The 21,107-nt window shown below is 43.5% G+C and overlaps 1 protein-coding gene across 1 annotated transcript in view; it reads left to right on the top strand.

Annotated features, from left to right (window-relative positions):
• specc1 (sperm antigen with calponin homology and coiled-coil domains 1) overlaps nucleotides 1–21,107 on the top strand; it is a 65,363-nt gene that overhangs the window by 18,913 nt on the left and 25,343 nt on the right. Inside the window, exons 4-7 of the mRNA XM_071898344.2 lie at nucleotides 9,632–11,199; nucleotides 13,592–13,799; nucleotides 16,904–16,977; nucleotides 17,772–17,947. Coding sequence (XP_071754445.1) covers nucleotides 9,632–11,199; nucleotides 13,592–13,799; nucleotides 16,904–16,977; nucleotides 17,772–17,947 — 2,026 coding nt within the window. The remainder of the gene's footprint in view (nucleotides 1–9,631; nucleotides 11,200–13,591; nucleotides 13,800–16,903; nucleotides 16,978–17,771; nucleotides 17,948–21,107) is intronic.

Below are 21,107 nucleotides of genomic sequence, written 5' to 3'. Positions count from 1 at the left end.
CCCCTCTGGCTCACCAGGAGACTGGCCCAGACCAGAGCATATCGTGGGCTGTTGATGAATTAGTCAGTAAAATATGGTCCAATAACACTGAGTCTATTTTCAGGGCTAGAACTTAGCCAGTCGTACCCATTCGGGCCCAGGATAAAAGGAATGCAAACACATCGGAGCGTAACGACATGTTTGTCTAGTGAGGTAAAAGAGACTCTGGCGACTTTCGCATGGTCAAAAAAGGGAACTTTCACAGGCTCCACACTGGTGTGGTTTCTCCAGCAGTGTGATGGGGATGCTTCGAGGTAGCTGTAATGTAGGAAGACGTTGCCAAAAAGTTGGAAAAGCACAATGGTCTTTGAAAGTAGGGGGTGGCGGGGTGATACCAATGTAGCAGCAACCGTGTTGTCATTGGAACAACGTGGCTGTTTGTTTTTTCTGCTCACCCTCAGGTCACCAGCAGCACAGTAACCAGAAGTCAGTTGTTTTTAATGGACGTTGGTGAGGAACAAAAACAGAGTGCTAGTGCCGTGATACGGGCGTCCAAGACGTAGAAAATGCCTCAACTTTTTAACGGCAGGATGGTGTGGCTGTGCAGCTAAAAAATTACATTAGAGAATTTATAGAACTCTTTTTATGAGGGATGTTTTATGTGCTAGCTTCTGAATTAATGTGATAACTGATAATTTTTGAATAGGTTTTTGTCCACCTCTTTTCCAAAAGGCAATTTTTATGACAATTTTCAGAATATAGTATGTAGTAAGAATATAACGAGCATCAACAAATGGCAGCTAGCTAAATGTACCTCAGAGCTAGCCACCCTGACAGCTCAGACATGCAGCGTCATTGTCTTCCTCTTTCCTCAGAATACTGGTATGGATATTTTTGCTTATGGTCATTGTTGTTCTAGCTGGCTATCTCGCTGCATTATCGCTGCATTAAAAGCAAGATCCCAAGGCCACCCAGAGTTATCTCATTCCCTTCGTATGACGTTAGCACCTTAGTACAAGTAGAGATTTGCCCAATTAATTCATTCTAACACTGATAGTATAAGCTTATCTGTCTGCTGTAATGTCTGGTGATAGCATGAGATCCATTGCGCCTGGTGGATATCCCTCCCCAACCAGAGCAGACTTTGACACCACAGTGAGTAGCAAGCCAAGGAATGTGTAAAGACGTGGATCATTGTGCCATCTCAACACCACGTCAGAGCAAAGGGAAGCAGAGCAGGGATTCAACGTGAGGAAACAAGTTTGTCCAACTTTTGATAGCTGGGACATACAGGAAGTGACATCAGTCAAACTTTCCATGACAGTTGGCAGCTGGTACAGTAAACACACTGGCCATTCTGCAGTGCTCCGTGTTTGCGGAGTGAGGCGTGTGCTGTTTAAATGTCCTGTTTGTGTGTAACTGGATACCATAGCCTGGACACACAGACATCAAAGTACAGCACATTATAGCCTTTGGGCTTTAACTCATAAAATCACAAATTTATGGCAGAGCAACTAACAATGTGTGTATGAAACTGACACCCTTATAAACACTTGGAAGTTGGATCTGACATGTAAGCCGTTAAGCCTGTGATGTGTGTGTGTTCAAGGCATACCAAATCAAACTTGTCCTGAGGTGGTTTGTGTATCTGTCAGCAGCTGGCTGTGGATTCTCCCCAGACTGGAGCGGTAATCCTGGCCTTTCCTTGCATGTTGGTTCTGTTGTCTGTTATCCAGCACTGTATTTGTCCATGAGAGAACAACAGCCCACGGCAAGGTCACACCACTATCACCTTCTGAGAGTAAACTCGTAAATACTGTACGTCTCCTCTCGTTGATTATGTGTCTTTGTCTGTGTTATTCAGAATCAGACGCCTGCTGGCGATGTCTTAAGTTGTGGTCAGTGCAAAGGGGACTACCTTTCTAAGAGTAGGGTTAGATATGGGGATGATTGTGTCCTTTCTGGGAAAATCCGTCTCCTGTTTGCAGCTTAATCTTTCCATGAAAAAAAATATTGTTTTTATCCTTTTTGTGGTCATTCCAGGAAAATGACTCGCGAATGTTTAATACTTCCTAGCTCTTGTAAAGTTTGCAGACAGGTCACAAGACTAGCATATATCATCAGAAGCGTCAATGATAAGTTCAGCAATACTCAGTAAATATAGTCAAAATCTTTTAAACCTGAAATTATGTAAAAAAGACACTGTATCATCACACTGTATACATTCAGTGAGTATTGTCTGTTTTCCATTTGCTCTGGAACATAAAGGAATTCCCTCTCTGTTGGCCGGTTCATGGCCCAAAGTAATGGATGTCTTTGTAGAGCATTGGCTGCATCAAAGTAGAAGGATGCTGTGGTAATAGTATTAGCATGCAGGCCAGTTAAAATGATTCAATCAAAATGATTAAAGGAGCCTAGGAACTTAGGCCAAGTGGCCCTCTGTGGCTTGCCAGCTATCATGCTGTGCTGAAGTAGTAGTGCAGAGAGTTGCTCACTTTTCAGGCAGAAACCCAACCTCTTAACTTAAATACAGAATGAGCAGACTTGCATATGTCTTCGTAAACAGCGGAGTGGAAGGTTTGCCTCCTCAGTAATAGGCACATTTGATTAACATGCCCACCTGCTGACAAGAGACTTGAACACTAGGAATGTGTATGGATGTTTTACCTCTGCTTACAGAGGAGGTTGAGCATACTGGCTCAGTAATTTGCTTCTACTCAGCTGCTGTTTTTGTGCTCAGAAAGGGCTTTCTGTACAACAAACAAGCATTTCTCTGCTTTTCAGTGCGATCCGGTAATGGCTTTTCTGTTTACCGAGTCCAAGTTATTTCTTAACGAATCACGTCAAAGTGTCTCCATCCAGAGTCAGTCAGCCTTTTGCTTTTGGTAACTCTGCTTCACGATTGCCCTCTCTTTCCTACTACCTTCGTATGATTTACAGTCTCTTTTTAGACTAGCCAAAGCCACAGCATCCTCCTCTCCTTCTTCCTTTCTTATTCATATAGATGATTATTTAACGATCCCAGGAGAAGAAATATCACCTCAGCTAACGAGGAGACAGATTCCATCTTTTCCACTCGCAAATCCTCTATATCTCTCATAGGCACGGCAAACCTTCTCCTCACCCCCATTATTTAATAACCTCCATATAAATACTGTCAAGTTCGCTAATGGAACCCTAAAACTCTGACTTGTTTTATTCATGTGCATGTTGTTGTTCTTTATATCTGTGGCTACCATACTTTCTCAATGGCCATATATACACTTTTATAAACGGCCTCAATTTTATCTTATACTCTTTAGTTCTATGAAAGCAAACTCATTTATGCAGCTAAGATTTTATAGTTATGTGATTACATGTAGCAGAGGATAAAGGAATATGCTGGGAAAGTAAGAATGCAATCTTGGGCAAGCACCCATTTCACACCAAAGCTTAGACCCATGTCCATAGTGAAGAATAGCCAATAGCAGTAAGGGCTATAGCAGACAAGAAAAGAACTGAAAAGACTATATTATGGATGTGAAAGTCACAGCCATGCCGACTTTCCCAGCGTTTAATCTCAAACTCAACAAAGCTTTGTTTTATTTGGGGATCTGTGGATCATATGTTGGACTTATCCCAAGTGCAAACAGCCATTCAAATCTTCAGTCCAGTCAGTCCCTAAACTCAATTCTCAGGACATCCCAGCAAAACCTTTTACTCACAAAGTGCTACACTAGGTCTTGATGTTGTCACTGGCCCTCAGTGAGTCTCAGAAGCTTGATCATATACCTGATTTACACAGCTGACTATCACTGGCAAAGACAGAGACACCACTCCTCTCAGGATAAATCTGATTCCCATTCTTTGACATGGCTCCAAGGAGCGTCTAGTCTTTGGAATGAAATGAAATCAAATGAAATGGGGGATTAGATTGTAATCCGGCATTAATAGTGAATCTTTCTACATCCCTTGTTGTTGCGACCATAAAATGGATATGGTCACATTGGTTCTAGATAAATCTGATTTGTAGGTCCACTCTCACGTTATGCCAGTGTGGTCCTTCACCCTACATATGATGTCATGTCCTGAACTGGAAGCAGAGTCAGGGACTTGAGAGTGGGGCCAAAAGATTTTGACTTCAGCTGATGTTCAGGAATTGGAGTACAAGATGTAGACATATTCACGATGAAACTATTCACAACCATTTCAACTTTATTAAAATACAAGACCAGTTATCAATCATACTCTACAATTGGATATTCATGTTATTATAATGAAGGAGCATTTTTATTTCTATAGTCAACAAGTGATGCTTTTGATGCTTTGATTTTCAGTGCTGCTTGGCATGGAGGTTTTTTTGTGATGTGACTTACCATCTAGGCCAGTCTTTGCTCGGTCACAGTGATGGCCATGGAGCCTCGGTTCTGTCTGTCCTCCAGTCCAGTAAGAGGAAAGGAATGTCTGTGAGTCCCAGTGTCTGACTGATGAGCTCCTGTTGACCTACCCCGCACCCTGCCAGTTCTCTGGCCAGGCTGCCGGGGGACAACAGGAAGGCCAGACATGCTGACCGATGTTTCTGTCTCTGCCCTCCACATCCACCTGACTGGAAAACTGCACACCACACTTCCTGGAACACTCAAGTGGAGACAGAGGAGTGAGAGTGAGCATTTCCCATCCAAAACTTGTTCGTGATAGTGACGAAGCCGCTGCGTCATTTCAGATGCCAACTCCCTGACACTTGACCACCTGCAGTCACTAATCCATCATCATTCTCCCCCCATGACTCCCCCCCATGACATGTTGTAAATTAAAGACGCCCTGCACTTTGCTCACAATGCACTCTGTCACCTCTTGGCTGGCAGGCTGGCCGCAGAGAGCTGGCTGGTGCTGGACTGTGTCCAGCCACACGTCTCCTGCTGTGATTTGAAAGCTTATCTTCATTAGAAAGAAAGAAGCCACCACAGTGCATTATTGTGATCAGGGGACTGCCTTCCCATGAAATAACTGAATGCCGTTGGAATATTGGAAGGCAGCCTGTGTAATTCATTAAGAAATTAGTTAATGTAGACAACACAATCATTTCATCTGCAATGATTCAAGGCGATTAGAATTGGGTGAACATAATAGATCTCTGTGCATGTTTTCTGGTTTGTCAGCAGCCCTTTTTATTGGAGCATGGTATGTAGAGTGAAAAGTTGGATTGTGGCTCAATGACTTTAGTCAGGCCTGTTGAACTTGGCAATCAATCTCTGCTTCGGTTTGCTGACTGCTATCTAAACACTGTCAGTGTAATTTTACATCCAAAAGCCCTATCAGGGAATAATCAGAAAAGGAGTCTTTCTTGATTCAGTACTGTAAACAGTGACTTCTTCAGCAGTTGAGAAGAGGCATGTTTTCAGTATAAAACAATTCATTTGACAGAATATCTTGCATCCCTTGTTGCACAGCATAAAAATACTCTCAATGACAAAGTGCTCATTCATTTTGGCAATGATCGTCTTCGCTGTCTGCAAAGCTAGTGTTTCATATTATGTGCACTTTGCTATCAATGAAAGCCATTCTCCCCAGACTGTGTGAGGATTTATTCTCTGCTACTGGGGGAAAGCTCCTCCGTGAGCCATTTAACTCCCTACTCCAGTCATTTTTACAGATTTAGAGCTTCCCAGAGGTAGCTATAAATGGACCTGGGTCTGAGCCGGCTTGCATGGAAGACAGCATTAAATTAAGATTAAAATAACTCTTAACAGGAAAAGCCACCCTTAAAATAGAATTTTACCTAGGCTGCAGTAGGTTGTCTTTATTATCTTGGATATTTCAATCTTGGTCTTGGTCTTGGTCTATGAAATGTAGCTCATTTGGGTATAAAGCCTCTTTGGGTACAACAGACTATGAGTGCACAATTCCCAATTTATTATCACTGAAACAACTTTTGTGTCCTAATGAAACTACAGCATTGTATTATTTATTTTTTTCTTGCTCTACAAGATTTCAACATTTCCACAAATATTGATCTGGCTATCCTAAACCACTGGAGTACTGTAACATGAATTCTTAGATGGGGTAAATATTCGTTTAAGTGACTCTATTCAATTCCCTCTCTCATTTTCAGCAGCCACTAAGAAAGAGGGAGTTGTCATTGTCACTCAAAAGGCTTTGCAATACAGGCCCAGAAAATTCTGCTGGCGATGAATTAACCGGTTGTCTTGTATAGCTTACTTTTTCTTTGACTTCAGTGTATCTGGCTTGATTGTACATTTGAGAGTATTTGTTATCCATGAGTCCCCATGTGGATGATGTAGAATCTACTCCACTCTCATTTGCTATCAACATATAATAAAATGTCACTGTAAAAAAAATGTTATATACACATTAATACATTTACCCATGTTCTCTCTTGAGAGCCGCCCAGTACAACCGCAGTCTTTTCCAGTTGGCCACTGAGCAGCTCCAATGGAGCAATTGGAGGTTAAGTGTCTTGCTTAAGGGCACCTCAACTGCAGTTTTTAAGGAAGAGGAGAGCCTTTCTCATTCTATCTTTCCCCATCCAATTTCTCAGAGCCGGTGAGGAGATTTGAGCCAGCGACAAACCTGCTGTCTAACTTCTAGGCCAGCATCATCCAAACCATCTTGAACAATCCAAAATAAACAAACCGATTAGAATAGACAGGCTATTTCAGTTATCTAGTTATCAGTACTCCCACTTGGCCCAGTAACAAACACGTTCACCCATGAGCTGGAAACTTTGGGGCTCAACGATCTATTTGATGCCACCCCCCCCTCTTAGCGCCAGGCTAAGTAGAATCTAATCTCTACTCTTTCTTTCCTGGCAGAGGCATGCCTTTTGCCTGCACTGAGTCTGGCAAAGCGGCGGGCATTTGACGAGGTGAAGATTAAACCGATAGGCATTCTGCAGCTGCTGTGTTGGCCTTGGAACAGGGTATCCGACTGTGGCAGTGTTATCTGTCGGTTTGGTTCTCCAGATGAAGCTGCCTCCGCAATGACAGACCGCGATTGGCTACAGTCTGTCAAGCACAAAGCAAGCTTTGTTGCAATGTCTTTGTCTCCAATTCAGAGGATCTCTAACTATCTGACGCTGTATTCCAGCGGCCGCCTCAGCCTTCTCAGGATTGGTGTCATTTCTTGGTGCACATGGAGCAGCTGTAGTGATGTCATGGTTAAAAAGAGGTGGCCGATCTAAAGAGGAGTGATTTCATGTGCTCCATCTGGGTTCTATTCACTAAGGGCAGGAGGAAAAGGGAGAATATGGAGGCAGCAGCGAGTGGGAGATTGTCCTGGCATCTGTCATCCTAATGGGGAATGAACTGATCTTAAACACATCTGAGTCCTCTCTCTCTCCCTGCCTCTCTGTCTTTCGCTGTATTTTCTGTCTCTCTCCATTTATTTCCCTCTCTGAAGTAAGGACTCCCTAGGACCTACCTGCCCTCTCTTTATTGCCACCTATAATGAGAATAAGACGAATGGCCATAAATGTGTCTCACAAGACCAATATACTGTCAGTGAAATGGCCGCTGGCTGTTATGTGTATGTATCTCCCTTTGTCTGGGCCTGCCCTGTCTGGATGATGCTTTATGTAGTGCATAGTAAATAGTCATTCATAACACACACTGCTGATTTGGTGTTAAAATCTTCCATGTGACGATGCATAATTTAGGTGCACGTGATGTCCTCATTCTGTCAGTTATGGGTTCATCCTCTATGAAATGCAGAGACAAGTGATTGTAGATTTTTAATGGCAGACTGAATCTTGGCGAAGTGCAGGCCTGTCTACTGGGAAATCCAGCCAGGGTTTACGGCCAAACTGACAGGGAAGCAGTGCAAAGTTGATTAATGTGAATTTAAATGACAGTTTCCTCTCACCTTAACCTGACCAGCTTACTCCAGGAGTTAGTTTTTAAAGAACAGTTTTGACTGAAAGCCAAGCCACACTGACAATCATGTGTCTGCCGTTCTCCTCTGGTATTTTTATAGCCCTTGATCTTCTTTTTTATCTGAAACTTTAATGGATTTCACTGCGATGTTTACCCATAACAATTTTATGATATTGTTATCATTAAAAAGTGGAATATTTTGTTTCTCGTTATATTTAGTAGCAGCAACATCATTGTGCTGTTACGATTTTCCAATTCTTCAATGTGTCACCACCTCACTACTCTTTCTCCACCTCAACTGAACATTCTGGGAATGCTAAACGGCTTTGTACCCCAGAGATTTGTGCCAGTGTTGGCAGCTACTGCCACATTTGCTACTTGATTCAATAAGGGTATAGTCTCTGCAAGTGCCTATCAATGGTGAAGTACTTAAAGAACCCACAGGGGTATAGGATTTCCATTCCCAACTAGGCCAAGCTGTTTATTTGTGTGTGTGTGTGTGTGTGTGTGTGTGTGTGTGTGTGTTATTGTCATAGTGTCTCAAGTGTGTGCATGTGTTGTTCCAGGGGATATGCTGCCTATCTTAGCACACAGACTGTCTGTCCATCTAGTCTGCGCTCTGTGGGTTTGATGATGATGTATGTATGTCAGAGACACAGCGTTGTCTTTGTCTGTGCCCTGCTGAAGCTGCTTTGTGCGTGAACGCTCCACGTGCCCAGGGACCTTTGTCATCCTTTGAAACAAGCAGCCCCCCTGTGTCTGCATGGCTGTTTGCTGATGATCTGAAAACAAACAATAAAAGCTTTTCAGGCAGTGTCCTGCTCACGCCGGGCATCAGTAAATGCTCTTCATATTTGAGAGAGGTCTGGAAAAGGCTCGGGCCAGCGGCCCACGCTGATGCCTTTTGAAATGCCACAGTTAAGCTGTGCTGCAAACTGAATGACCACACAGAGGAATAGACAGACAGTGCCAAGCAGACGCTCTGTTATCCCAACAGAGCAAGATGTGAATAGGATACAGTGAATGACCAGCAACATGAAACTGCTGAACAATACATGTATCTAAATGCGATGTACTTTCTATTGAATGAGCATCATTACATGGTATTAACAAATGCGTGGTCCCAGTTGCAAGTCTATAGACTCATTACATTAACCCTCTGGTTTCAATGTCAAGCTATTAAATGGCAGTCTGCTAATTGTTCCACCAGTGGCAGATTTGTATTTTGACTTTATAAATATTCTGTTAATGTTTTGTATTGTTGTTGTAAATTTTGTAGATATTGTAGCAAAATGGGCTTTTGTAATTAATTGGAGATCAAAAATTGTTGAGAATTGATTTTTTTCCCCCATTAGTCAATCCTACTTTTAAATGTAGTGTGTGTAGGTTACATATCCATAATTAATAAAATCACAAAAACTTTAAAAGGACAGCTTGCTGTAGGCATTTAAAAAGCCTATCTGACTTATCATGAACTAGGAGTCCCTTCACTCCATCTAAAAGGCACTTGACTCAGTGGCTTGGTTGTTGAGATAACAGAAGGAATTAAAACCTTTGTTTCATAGCATAGTTAAATATATAAACACAACTTACTGATTTTTTCAGAGAGAATGTCAGCTCCATCAGCTTCCACCATTGCCAACATTTTCTGCTTCCAGTATGTTATTAACCACAACACCAGTGCAAGTGTTTTTTGGATGGACTGAAAGGAATGCTGATCTGAGCACTTAAGCACTTGAACACTGGCTCAACATGTGTTTTGGTTTTGGTCTGTCTTGCAGGTGCCCAGACTGCCAAGAAGTCTGGGATCCCAGCCCCCAGAGAAATCCCTCCCACCATCACCAGAGACCGCATCTCTCTGCGAGACCAGTTGAGGAGCTCCACCGCTAAGAAAATGGTTTCTAGTGCCAGCACCTCCAGCCTCTCCACCCTGGCCAAGCAGCCGCGCAGTTCAGCCAAGGCCCGTGGAGATACAGAGGGCCCAGACAGGGGCCTCCTGGAGTGCCAGGTGAAAGAGCTGATGGCTGAGGCCAAGGCTAAAGACTTGGAGATCAGCAATCTGAGGATGGAGTTGCAGCGCTGCAAGGGTAAAGTCTCCTCTGCTTCCTCTACAGCCTCACCCAGCTCTGTCTCACGCCAAGAGTCTGCTGTCGAGCGAGGGCAGGGTCAGGTGGCGGAGGCCCTGGTGCTGGTTGGGGAGCTGAGGGAAAAGAACGGGAAGTTCCAGAGAGAGCTGGCGGCCCTCAGGGAGGAGAACCAGGCTCTAAAGGAAAAGCTGCTTAGCCTGGAGTCCTCTCCTCTGTCCAGTACCAACATCAGCACCCCTTCCAAACCTTTGGTCAATGGCCTGCCCTCAGACTCCAACTCCTCAGCTCCACAAGAGGACAGTCCCCCTTCCAGTGGCAGCCCACTGAAAACCTCTGTCTCCTCCAGCACTGACATCACCAAGGACTCCCCTTCACCTGACTCCTCAGAGTTTGAGAAGATCCCATCATGTTCAGACTCGGTGAGCAGCAGTGTTTGTGGAGAAGCTGTTGGAGTGGGGGCGGTGACCAGCACAGCGGGGCGGGACGTGTCGGTGGAGAGCCTGACGGAGCAGATCCACAAGATGGAGGAGAGCCACCACAGCACGGCTGAGGAACTGCAGGCCACTCTGCAGGAGCTGGCAGACCAGCAGCAAGTGGTGCAGGAGCTGACGGCCGAGAACGAGCGTCTGGCTGAGGAGAAGCGCCTCCTGCAGACCTCCCTTCAGCAGCAGAGGGAGCGTCTGGAGCTTCTGGCCCAGAAGAACGAGGCCCTGGCTGGCCGGCTCCAGGAGCAGGCCCAGGCCCAGGCCCAGAGGGAGGAAGAGCTGGGCAGCCAGGGGCCCCGGCTGGTCGAGCTGGAGCAGAGGTACGCCGAGCTGGTGGAGAGCTCGTGCTTCGAGCGGGAGAAGCTGGTGGACATCCAGCAGCAGCTGACGGGCAGCTTGCGGGCTCTGGAGCAGGAGCACCAAGAAGCCCAGGGACAGGTGCGCTGTCTCAGAGAGGAGATGGACGGGCTGCAGGCCCAGCTGGACAGGGAGCTGGAGGTTGGTGGTCAGGCAGCACAGGCTGCTGAGGAGCAGAGGGCCACAGCGGACTGTCTAAGGCTGGAAAACAGTAGGCTGAAGGCCCAGGTGGACATTGAGAGGCAGAAGGTGGCTGAGTTGAAGGCTATGCAGAGTGCTAGTGACAGCACTGAGCTGCAGGGCCTGCTGAAGACAGCCCACACTGAGAGAGACAGGCTGGAGGTGGAGCTGACAGAGCTGAGGCAGGAGCTGCTACAGGCCCAGGCTGAGACGGAGCATGTCCAAGCCACAATCTCCAAGGTAGGTGGGGTGCAAGACTACAAATCAATTTCCGTCCTGTTTGGGATTTATAGGTTATATGATTCATTCCACCTTCATTGGGTCTGTTGCGCAAACAGCCCATTTTTCCATTACTAGGTACATCCAAAATAAATTAATATTAACGGTCAGAGAATTTCAGCTGTTTAGAAATACTGACAGCTGGGAGCTTTAATCTGAAGACTTCGTTTCAGCATATGAGATGACGGTTTTGGAGACAATGTGCAAATACCCTACAACTAAAACGCAAAAAGACTGAATCTGATTAGAGACTAAGACAGCTGCCCATTGTTTAGTAGGTTCCTCTGTACATTTCCATCTCTTTCCACTTGGTTGCTTCCATTGGTTTGTACTCATTGGTGTGTGAACAAAACCAAGACTTTTATACATGTGAGTCATATGTGAGTCAATGCATTCAGACAGCTTTGTTGCACAATTGTTTTTGACAAAGTTTTTAGGAATTCCCTAGATAACAATTCCCATCTACACTTACTGCAAAATGCACAGGAGGAACAAGGAAACAAGCAGTTCACTCTTGGAGAAGCCATGAAATTCATTCATCCTTATTCAGATGCTGTTGCAGTCATTTGTGTAAAGTGTAAATGTCACGCATCCTATTACTGATTAGTCATATTGCCTTGCACAATTACAGGATAATCCCCTTTTTCCTTGTAATTCAAATAGACTACTCTTTCACGAAAGATGTGAAGTGAAAATGGAATGCATGATTTGTTTCTCCGGTTTTAGCCATGGTTTAATAATTCTTGGTCTAATCTTCATAAATGAGCCGCAACACTGTTTTATTGTAAATTAAAATTTTGCTCAAAATTTGATATGTTGCAGTTGTTGAGTAACAAGACATGTATTCTAATTTCACCTATTTTTTTGCAATAATCAGGCCAAATAACCATCTGAATATTACATGAAGACATACAACGTTATCTTCCACAGTGGTTTGAACATTAAACTCCACGGCTATAGACAGGCTTTGCAGCTGGTATTAGGCACTTTTCTTCACCACCACAGCACATGAACTCATGTTCACTCAAATTGCTTTCACATGTTTGACAGTAGAGCAGTCACTTTGGTTTTCCCCTTCAACACCACAAACACCAGCAAGGCTGAGGCAGTGTGGGTTTGGGGTCATGTTCATGGTTGTTGCTTCCAATGCGGGGCGTGTCCCCATCAGCTCAGCGATGTCATCATTGTTGGACAGTGATTGTGGTGCCCACACTAGGGTGGTCCACCAATACGTGACCCTCTGAGTCAGGCTACTGGCTTCTGCCACATGGGCGTGAGGGTGAGGCTGTCCCATAACTTCACTCACTAACATCATAATCTATTAGAGCCATATGGTGTCAATAGCAGAGTGGCCTACATCATTTACTTATTTTAGTATATTATGCTCACAGAGATCTGCTGCACAGTGTCCTTGCTCTTGGTGTTGTTCAGAGTATTCTGACTTCAGCAGCTTCAGTCTAATTCAGCAGTTAGAACAGAGGAGACAAAGGGTCAGACTTGATCCAGACTGTGAACTCTAATTTCCATGAGTCACCATCACCTGGCATATCACCTATTTACACTGTGGCCAGACATGGTTAAGCCCTTGTGTAAATGAGACTGTGGACACTAGGATTGGGGTTCGAAAGCATTTTATCGAATCTGAATCCAGAATCGAATTTGCTTATCGATTCCAAAACCTTTCGAATCCCTTATCGAATATTTTTCTATGATTTGTTGGGTGGGAAAAGGACAAAGAAATTTTCAAAAACACAGCACCTCTCAACGTTGATTAGTTCTTATTCATCGCACTCACTTGGATTGGCTATTGGATCTTGACACAATCCAGCTACAATACGAATACAGGCAATATAAAGATTTGGAGAGGGAGGACAAGAAGAAGTAATGCAGACATATTCAAATAACAGACGTTTTCAGGCCAAGTTTGGACATACAGCAATGTGATCTCATGAATCCGACCTTTAAAGTCAGATGTCAAAAAAATAATTGAGGCTAAATGAATGTGTAACCATAGCCAGTGGGTCAGAGAATCTACTCTAATACTAAGACCACGTTCTAAGACCAGAGGATAATTAATATTTTAGGTGTATTTATGGAGAGCAGCTTATATCTAAAGTATCTAAAAATACAGATGTCGAAACGGACCATCAAGATCAAATGGAAACACTTTGCACCCCAAGGACATCTGGATGTTATCATAAATAGTCTTTTGAACAGCCAAAGGTGACTTAAGTGCTTTCAAGTAATTACCACGTTGACAGCCAGCAATTACTTTCACATGAAACATTGCCTCTCTGTTTTAACCCATTACTCGCCTAACCCACCATAATCTCTCATACGCACACATACACAGGTGGAGACCAAATGCCAGCAGGTCCAGGAGCGGGCCGAGAGGAGGGAGCAGGAGCTGAGCGGCCGAGTGAACTCCCTGGAGGAGTCTGGGATTCAGGCGGACAACCAGGTGAAGGAGCTGAAGGAGACCATCTTTGAACTGGAGGACCAGGTGGAGCAGCAGAGGGCCATCCACCTCCACACCAACCAGACCGTCCTGGACATGGAGAGTACGTTCACTTCCCTGGCTGATCAGTTCTCTGTGGCTCAGTGGAGTCTTGACCTCCAAGTAATGTAGAGGCATTAATGGGTCAAGTTGGTTTATATTCAGGGCTGTCAAGCCCCATGCTTCAAGGTTTTATTATTTCTTTGGGAAATTAACCCTCCTATCTTCTCACGTAGCAGTTTCTCCTGACTATTTAGACCACTGAACTGCTCAGCAGGCTGTTTCAAATCAGCAGGGTCAGCCGTCCCAGTTAAGTCCAATAGCATGTTATTGGGTAATACTGTGAACTAGGTATAACCTTACATGTAAGTGTAGGTACAGGATAGTGAAGGTGAATATGGTTTGCTTTAGTGTTGAGATCGGGTGTGCAGAGGACACCAGAGTTCTGGGACACCAGATCTTCTGTTGAGCCTTGTATCAGCTGATATAATAACTTGTCAAAATTAATCACATTAACCAGTGATTATTACTTCATAAGGGGTGCAACATATTTTTAACTAATGGTGTAATAATATTGACTAATGTAATTACTGATAAGAATAAGAGGAATACTCAAGTTATTCTATTATTAGTCAATATTATCATTACATCATCAATTAAAGATATGTTACACCCCTTATGTATAACCTATAAGTCATAATTGCTAGTCAGTGTAATCATGTGAATTTATTACATTATCCAGAAATGTATTACATTAACGGGTTTTATTCGATTTTCAACCCATTTAGCTGGACATTTTTATTACATTTTGACAATTTATTCTTTCATTATCAGTTGCTAAAAGCTTTCTGGAGGTGTTAAGGACCTAATTCAACCAAACATCTGTGATGGGAGGCACCCACTTGATAACCCCAATGGCATACCTGCTTTCACCCATTCCAAACTAGGTTTATACATTGGTGCTCTCCCAAAATAGCACATCATATCCTGTATATTGATAAATGCCCCTGCAGTTCCCACCAGATATTTATTTCACCAGTAAAAGCAGGCAGGCTCCCACCTGGCAGAGTGGTACAGCTGGTCCAATAGCTGGACAGAATCTTCTACTGTAGATCCATTCCTGGGTTTCTCCACAGTGACAGATATGGATATGTGAGCTCTAGCAGCTCTCTCCATGTATACATCATTATCCCACAGAAAAAAACAGTTATGAGGAGGTCTCACGCAGCAGTCTAATGATGAGAGGAAATGCTTACTGTCGTCCCATCAGCAGACACAGGCACTTGTTTCTGCATACTGTATTGTGAGCGCATCTATCTCTGGCTTCCCATTAGTGCAGTCGGCTAATGATGTTTGGATGATGGATACATTATATTTCCACAGACTGCTATGACTCATGACAGATCAGAGTAAGATTAATTTATGATGTGTAATTTAATATGGAACTAATATCATTACCATTGCATTAATGAGAAACATTTCTAGAAGGACATACTACAGTCCAGAAGTAAAACTTTTACAACAGACATTGGGGCGAATTCACAAAGAATGGATTGCGGCCGCTAATAGCACCATGAATTGCGTATCATTTGCAACCGCTATTTGCTCCGTCTCAAGGACCGATTCACAAAAGATATTGCGCTAATGATATGCCAGCGCAAACATGCCCATAACCTGTTGCAACTGAGTGCAATTTGCCCCTGTTTTGCGTCTGATTGCAATTGTCAATGTGGCAAAGTATAAATGTTGCCTTAGAGAAAAATGAATTTTTTAGACCGCGAGCTGCAAGTCCTGACGGACGAGGTGCAGAGGCATTCCTCAAAACTTCAGGCAAGAAATTTAACCGGGACTGCGAGAAACCATATTTGGGATTTAATGTCCCAGTCTGTCAGTGCTGTTGGTGTTTCCAAACGCACACCTTCAGACTGCAAAAGAAGATGGCATGATTTGAAGCGGAGAACAAAGGAGAATGTAGGGGAGCTTTATTCATTTATTTTTCATGACACAATTGCATCCTGTCACTGCATCCTCTGTTTGTCATTGCATCTCACTGCACCCCAAAATAAACTAGAAGGGCACTCGGAGAGCGCAGACCTCCGCCAAGGCCAATCCAGTCTTCTATGATATGCAAATGTGCAAGCGCAACCAATATACGGATCCGCTCCAAAATGTAATGTGTTCTTCCTTGGCCCATGCTACACCCTTCCACCAAGTTTCATGAAAATCGGGCCAGTAGTTTTTCCGTAATCCTGCTGACAGACAGACAAACAAACACACAAACAAACGGCACCGAAAACATAACCTCCTTGGCGGAGGTAATACTGTAAATGAGTTTGAGCGGGGCTGTCCATGGTGCTGAATCTTTAGGCCAAAATAAAGCCCACTGTGCTGACTAGTGAGATAAGTGAAAATATTGAGAGAAATTGAGTTGTATTGATTGTTTGGTTGTACTGATTTATTTGCTTTTGTTTGTGAAGCAATCTGTGTTAAAGTTCTATAGTAATAATAATAATAATGTCAAAATATTATTTACAGACTGTATTTACAGACAATTTTATTTTTTAGGTCACACAAAGGTGGAATTGTTGCAGAGACATTTGCAAGGTCAATTCAATTCAATTCTCAGTTAAATGATGAGTGATAAAGTCTGGGCGTGACACCCCTTATAAATGCGCTTCAGTTACCACCAACTCTCTGAAGACGCTAATAATTTCACTCTAACTGCTTGTGGCAATTAGCGCCGACCTTTGTGAATTGGACTGTTTTTGCAATGAGGCTTATTTGCATAGAAAGGGGCCAATTTTGCGCCAAATGTATGCATATTACCTAATTTAAATACGTGCAAATAGCACAGGAGCACCGAGACGCTATTTGCGTGGCAGCGCAGTTAGCGGGGCATTTCACCCTTTGCGAGTGCTTTGTGAATTACACGGTTTCTTTTTGTCTTATTTGCACAGGTTTAGCGTCAGCAAAAGCCGCGCAATCCTTTTGTGAATTCGCCCTATTATGTTTTAGATTGGCTGCTGTAGCTCCACCAGAGACAAGACTGTGTGCCTCTATGTGGTGAATGCTGTCTTTAATTAGTGCCGGTCTGTCTGAGTTTACAGTCCGTTAGACCTGACAGAGCTTGGGAAGCAGTTCTCTAAGACCTTGCATTTGTCATTGCAGATCTTGTCAAAAAGCTGGAGGAGCAGAAAGTTGAAGCGGAGCGACACCTGAAGATTTTCAGTAAACAGATGAAGGTAAGAAGGAGAAAAGAAGAAGAAGAAGAAGAAAACCCATAAAGCTCCTTAAATACTGTATCTGTGGTGTCACACTCTGTTGAGGAGCAAGGAGAGCAGTTATGACAGTTGCATCACAGACTTAAACAGAAGGCAGTCTCCAAAAAGCAGTCTGGCTAGTACAATCTATTTGAAAACAAAAAAAAATAGAGAGGATAGTTTCAGAAGTTCAAAATTGGGCATCCTGCTGGCTCATACATGGGCGCATACGCCCTGGGTTAAGATCCAGCCTGGGACCTTTGTTGTATGTCATCCCCTCTCTCTCCCCCCATATTTCCTGTCTCTCTACTTTCAACTATCTAATAAAGGCATAATGCCCCAAAAATAATTATATCTCCCTGATCTTCATCTAAAACTTAAACCAACTCTATGGTTAGGTTGCTAGACAGCTTACCAGGCCTACAGTTCAATCTAACTTGTCAATACTGTCCTTGTGTGAGACAGGGACCTTTCCTTCCTTCCTTTCTTTCTTTCTTTCTTTCTTTCTTTCTTTCTTTCTTTCTTTCTTACTTGCTTTCTTCCTTCCATCTATTATCTATCATCTATCATTATAGGCCTATCACACATCCTTACATGTATCAAGTTCAAGTTTGTTTATTTATATAGCCCTTTATCACAAGCATGTATGCATCAATGGCCGAGAATTGGACTTGGATTCCCTTACAGTCCTAGCAGGCTCTATAATAGACATGGGCTACTATCTGTGTGTCTACATCTGCATGCACCTGTACATTTCTGTATGTTTGTGTCTTTAGGATGAAAAAGAGGAATGGCGTCGTTTCCAGGCGGACCTCCAGACGGCAGTGGTGGTGGCCAACGACATCAAGGTGGAAGCCCAGCAGGAGCTGCGTTCTCTCAGGAGGCGGCTGCAGGAGGAGCAGGACCGCAGTGCCAAGCTCTCCTCGGACCTGGAGGCGCTGCAGGGAGTCAGGTACCATCTCCTCTGTACTCCTCTTTTTCAGTTCCTCCCACTCCACCAATCCTCTCTTGCTCCCCCTCTCAGCACTGGGCTGCAGTCCCTTTCTCTCCTAACTCAATGTGGATATGAGACACCTGCCAGAGCCTTGCCATATCCCCATCTAGTGTCATGTTTTATAAATGTAGTACAGTAGGATATTATCATTTAAATTCCTATGGATCTCTTGCTTAAGAGGATTCCAGGAATTCTGATCTGGCATCATGGTGGCATAAAATATTTAGCAGGATGTATTTAGCATACAGACACAATTTAGTATAATATTTTAAAACTCAGATCTTTGGATTTTATAGCATTAAATCCTTGGATTTAGAGAGTTTAGGTTTCTGGGATTTGGCAAGCTCTGTTGGTAGATTAGCGGTCTCCTGCAGTATTTCCCTCTGTGTATTCTACTCCTTTGAGCTGCTGCCTTCTCTGTCTCCCTCCTCCACACTGACCACCGTCCTGTAGTAACACTCAACCCTCACACTCCACAATGAAAAGGTGTTCTTCCACACCTGCAGAAGGCAGAAGTGGTGGTAGATCTGCTCTATGCACAGCTGCTGCCTTCATCCAAGTGGGTTACAATGCAACATTGAGGCCAGGGCAACACTCTGCATTCACTGCACGGGCAATTTCAACGCAGCCAGAGTCCTCTTTCCTGTAGTGTTGCTGCTGTTGCACTGTGGCCTTGCAGTAATGTGATTGGTGTATTGATAAAGAGTGCAGCGCATCGGTTTGTGTGTGAGTGTATGTCAGTGTGTGTGAGTGCATGTGTGAGTGAGCGTGCACATGCCGTGGTGTTTTTGACAGTGTTGTCCATCATCATGCCAGGTCAAACACTCCCTGTGGCAAAGTCTCCTTGGATTTGCTACTGTACAGTGCTGTATTTATTTTATCTGTCTCGCCAGCCATGGCGCAATCCATTAAGCACGCATATTATCTCTTAAGGAATTTCTACTTTGACTTTTCAATCATATCAACTTGCAAACATCGAGAGGGCAGTGTTCAGTGTATGAAAAATAGTAATGTTAAGGCATCCCATGATATTTGGTCTAAAATGTAATGTGCCGTTTGCTGAAATTGCATACAATCCTCTGTCAATAAAGTGCGTTACATTATTAGTTTGAGACCGTAGCTAAATTAGTGAACTTTCCCCGAGATTAGCCGTTATGCTGCGTCCGCTCCCCTCCTCCAGCAGCTCCCTGCGATGACTCTGTCAAAGATGTCCCTCTGACAAGGCTCCCTATGTAAAGTCCAGGTGAGTTCCCTGCCCTGCCAGCCCTCTGTCAGCCAGCCTGCCTCTCCCTGCCCCGTCTGCTGCTGCTGCTGCTGCTGCTGCTCACTGACCTTCCTGTCTGTGTTTTTGCCTCCTGTTGCTGCTTCAGCCTGTCTGTCTCTGTCTGTCCATCTGCCTCTCTGTCTGCCTTCCCCGACTGGCTGACTGCGCCTGTAGGACTATCTTGTCTTTTATTTATCAAGGGGGCTTGGTTTGCTTTGCCTGGTTCTTAATACCCGCTGTTCAAGTACATGTATCTGGCGCCACCTGCTGTTTTTTGAGTGAATAACACCCCCTACTTTTAGGACGATGGTCTGCACGGCATGATTGGATTGAACTCATGCTATGTATCATCTGCTTCCGATACATTTGAATAGCATCCTCATCATGGAGTAATTTAAACTCACTTCAGACTAGGATTGACTTCATTAATCCTATGGGAGATGCATGGAACAGAGGAGAGAAACAAGTGTCAATGCCCAGTCAATGCTTTTGAAAGTACAATGTAAAGAAGAAACCTAGGGTCAGTGGTTATGCTGCACAAGTACAATGCACAGAATAAAACACATAATGAGTTGTTACACTGCATATGTAAATCATGTTTTTCATGATTATGTTTCTTGGTATATAGTATTTCAGTTCATCTTAACATTTGATTGCCTCCTCTTATTCTTTTCAGAATTGGCCCCGGAGCCACTTTTGACACCAAGACGGCAGTAGAAGGGCGCTAGGGAAGTGCCCCCTACCCCCCCCCACCTCAACGCCAACTGAAGACAGTGTTATTGTTGCACTTAACAGCTTTCCATGTCATTCAAAATGTCATGTGGTATATAAATCTGATTCTAAGCCACAGGGACCAGTGTAGATGCAGTATACCCAAACAGATGTAAGAGTCTTGTGACACAGACCCTGGCCTCCATTTCTCTACATGTCTTTAATTTTTAGAACCTTTTGAATAATAATTCTGTATATTTTTTTTCTTGATGAATGTACTCTTATGTTTGTGAATTTCTTGTGTTGAAGAGATGCCAGATGTTTGAGAGACTCACCTTTTTATACTGTGCGAAGTTGCTTTTGTGCCTTTTAACAATTTGAAATTTCCATGGTAGAGACTACACAATCTGTCACAAAAACTACCATAGATGAAAAGAGAGTATGAAAGTATAAGAATTGGGACATTTTCAGATAGTCTTTTGTTGACAGACTGGCAAAGCTGAAACAGCCTAGTTTATCAGCATGATGCTGCCAGACTTAAGTCAGACTCATGATGTCAGAGTATCTACATTTCAAGACAAGAGCAACACAGCAAAACCGAGTTTATATCATTGTTTTTTGTTCTGGAACTTGCATTCAGTTTTCTCACTGTTTCTGTTGGAATATCTATAAAAAATGATCAGTTAAGTTACTTTCTGTTTGACTGTTTATAACTTGTGTTAGCTCCGGTTGCTGACAGCGATGACTTCAAAACTTGACGTTCATGATCTGTGAAGAAATTTCCTACAATCACTTTGCTTTATTTTAAGACTAAGGTTTGGTCTTATATGCTGTAGTTGGAACAAAACTGAATTTTAATAAATGCAGTGTGATATTTATCCATCAGATGGCACTATTGAACACAAAATTAGCAACAACAGGCGATACCCCTGTGGACATGTCATCTGCTCTGTTCCTACTTTGTGTATGTATTAGTGATGATTAATATATTCAATTTCAATATACAGATAATTTATAGCACTAGTTCTGTCTGCCAAATGTGATAATCAGGACAATATTGATGTTGGCCATGCTGGCAGATACAGCGCACTGCCAATACTAGTTGTTAGAACTGCCACAAACGCAAACAGCTGTACCTCAGAG

This window comes from Centroberyx gerrardi, chromosome 11, assembly GCF_048128805.1.
Source record: "Centroberyx gerrardi isolate f3 chromosome 11, fCenGer3.hap1.cur.20231027, whole genome shotgun sequence".
Taxonomy (NCBI): Eukaryota; Metazoa; Chordata; class Actinopteri; order Beryciformes; family Berycidae; genus Centroberyx; species Centroberyx gerrardi.
Note: the sequence above shows the minus strand (reverse complement) of the source record. Positions and strands in the feature narration are given on the sequence as shown.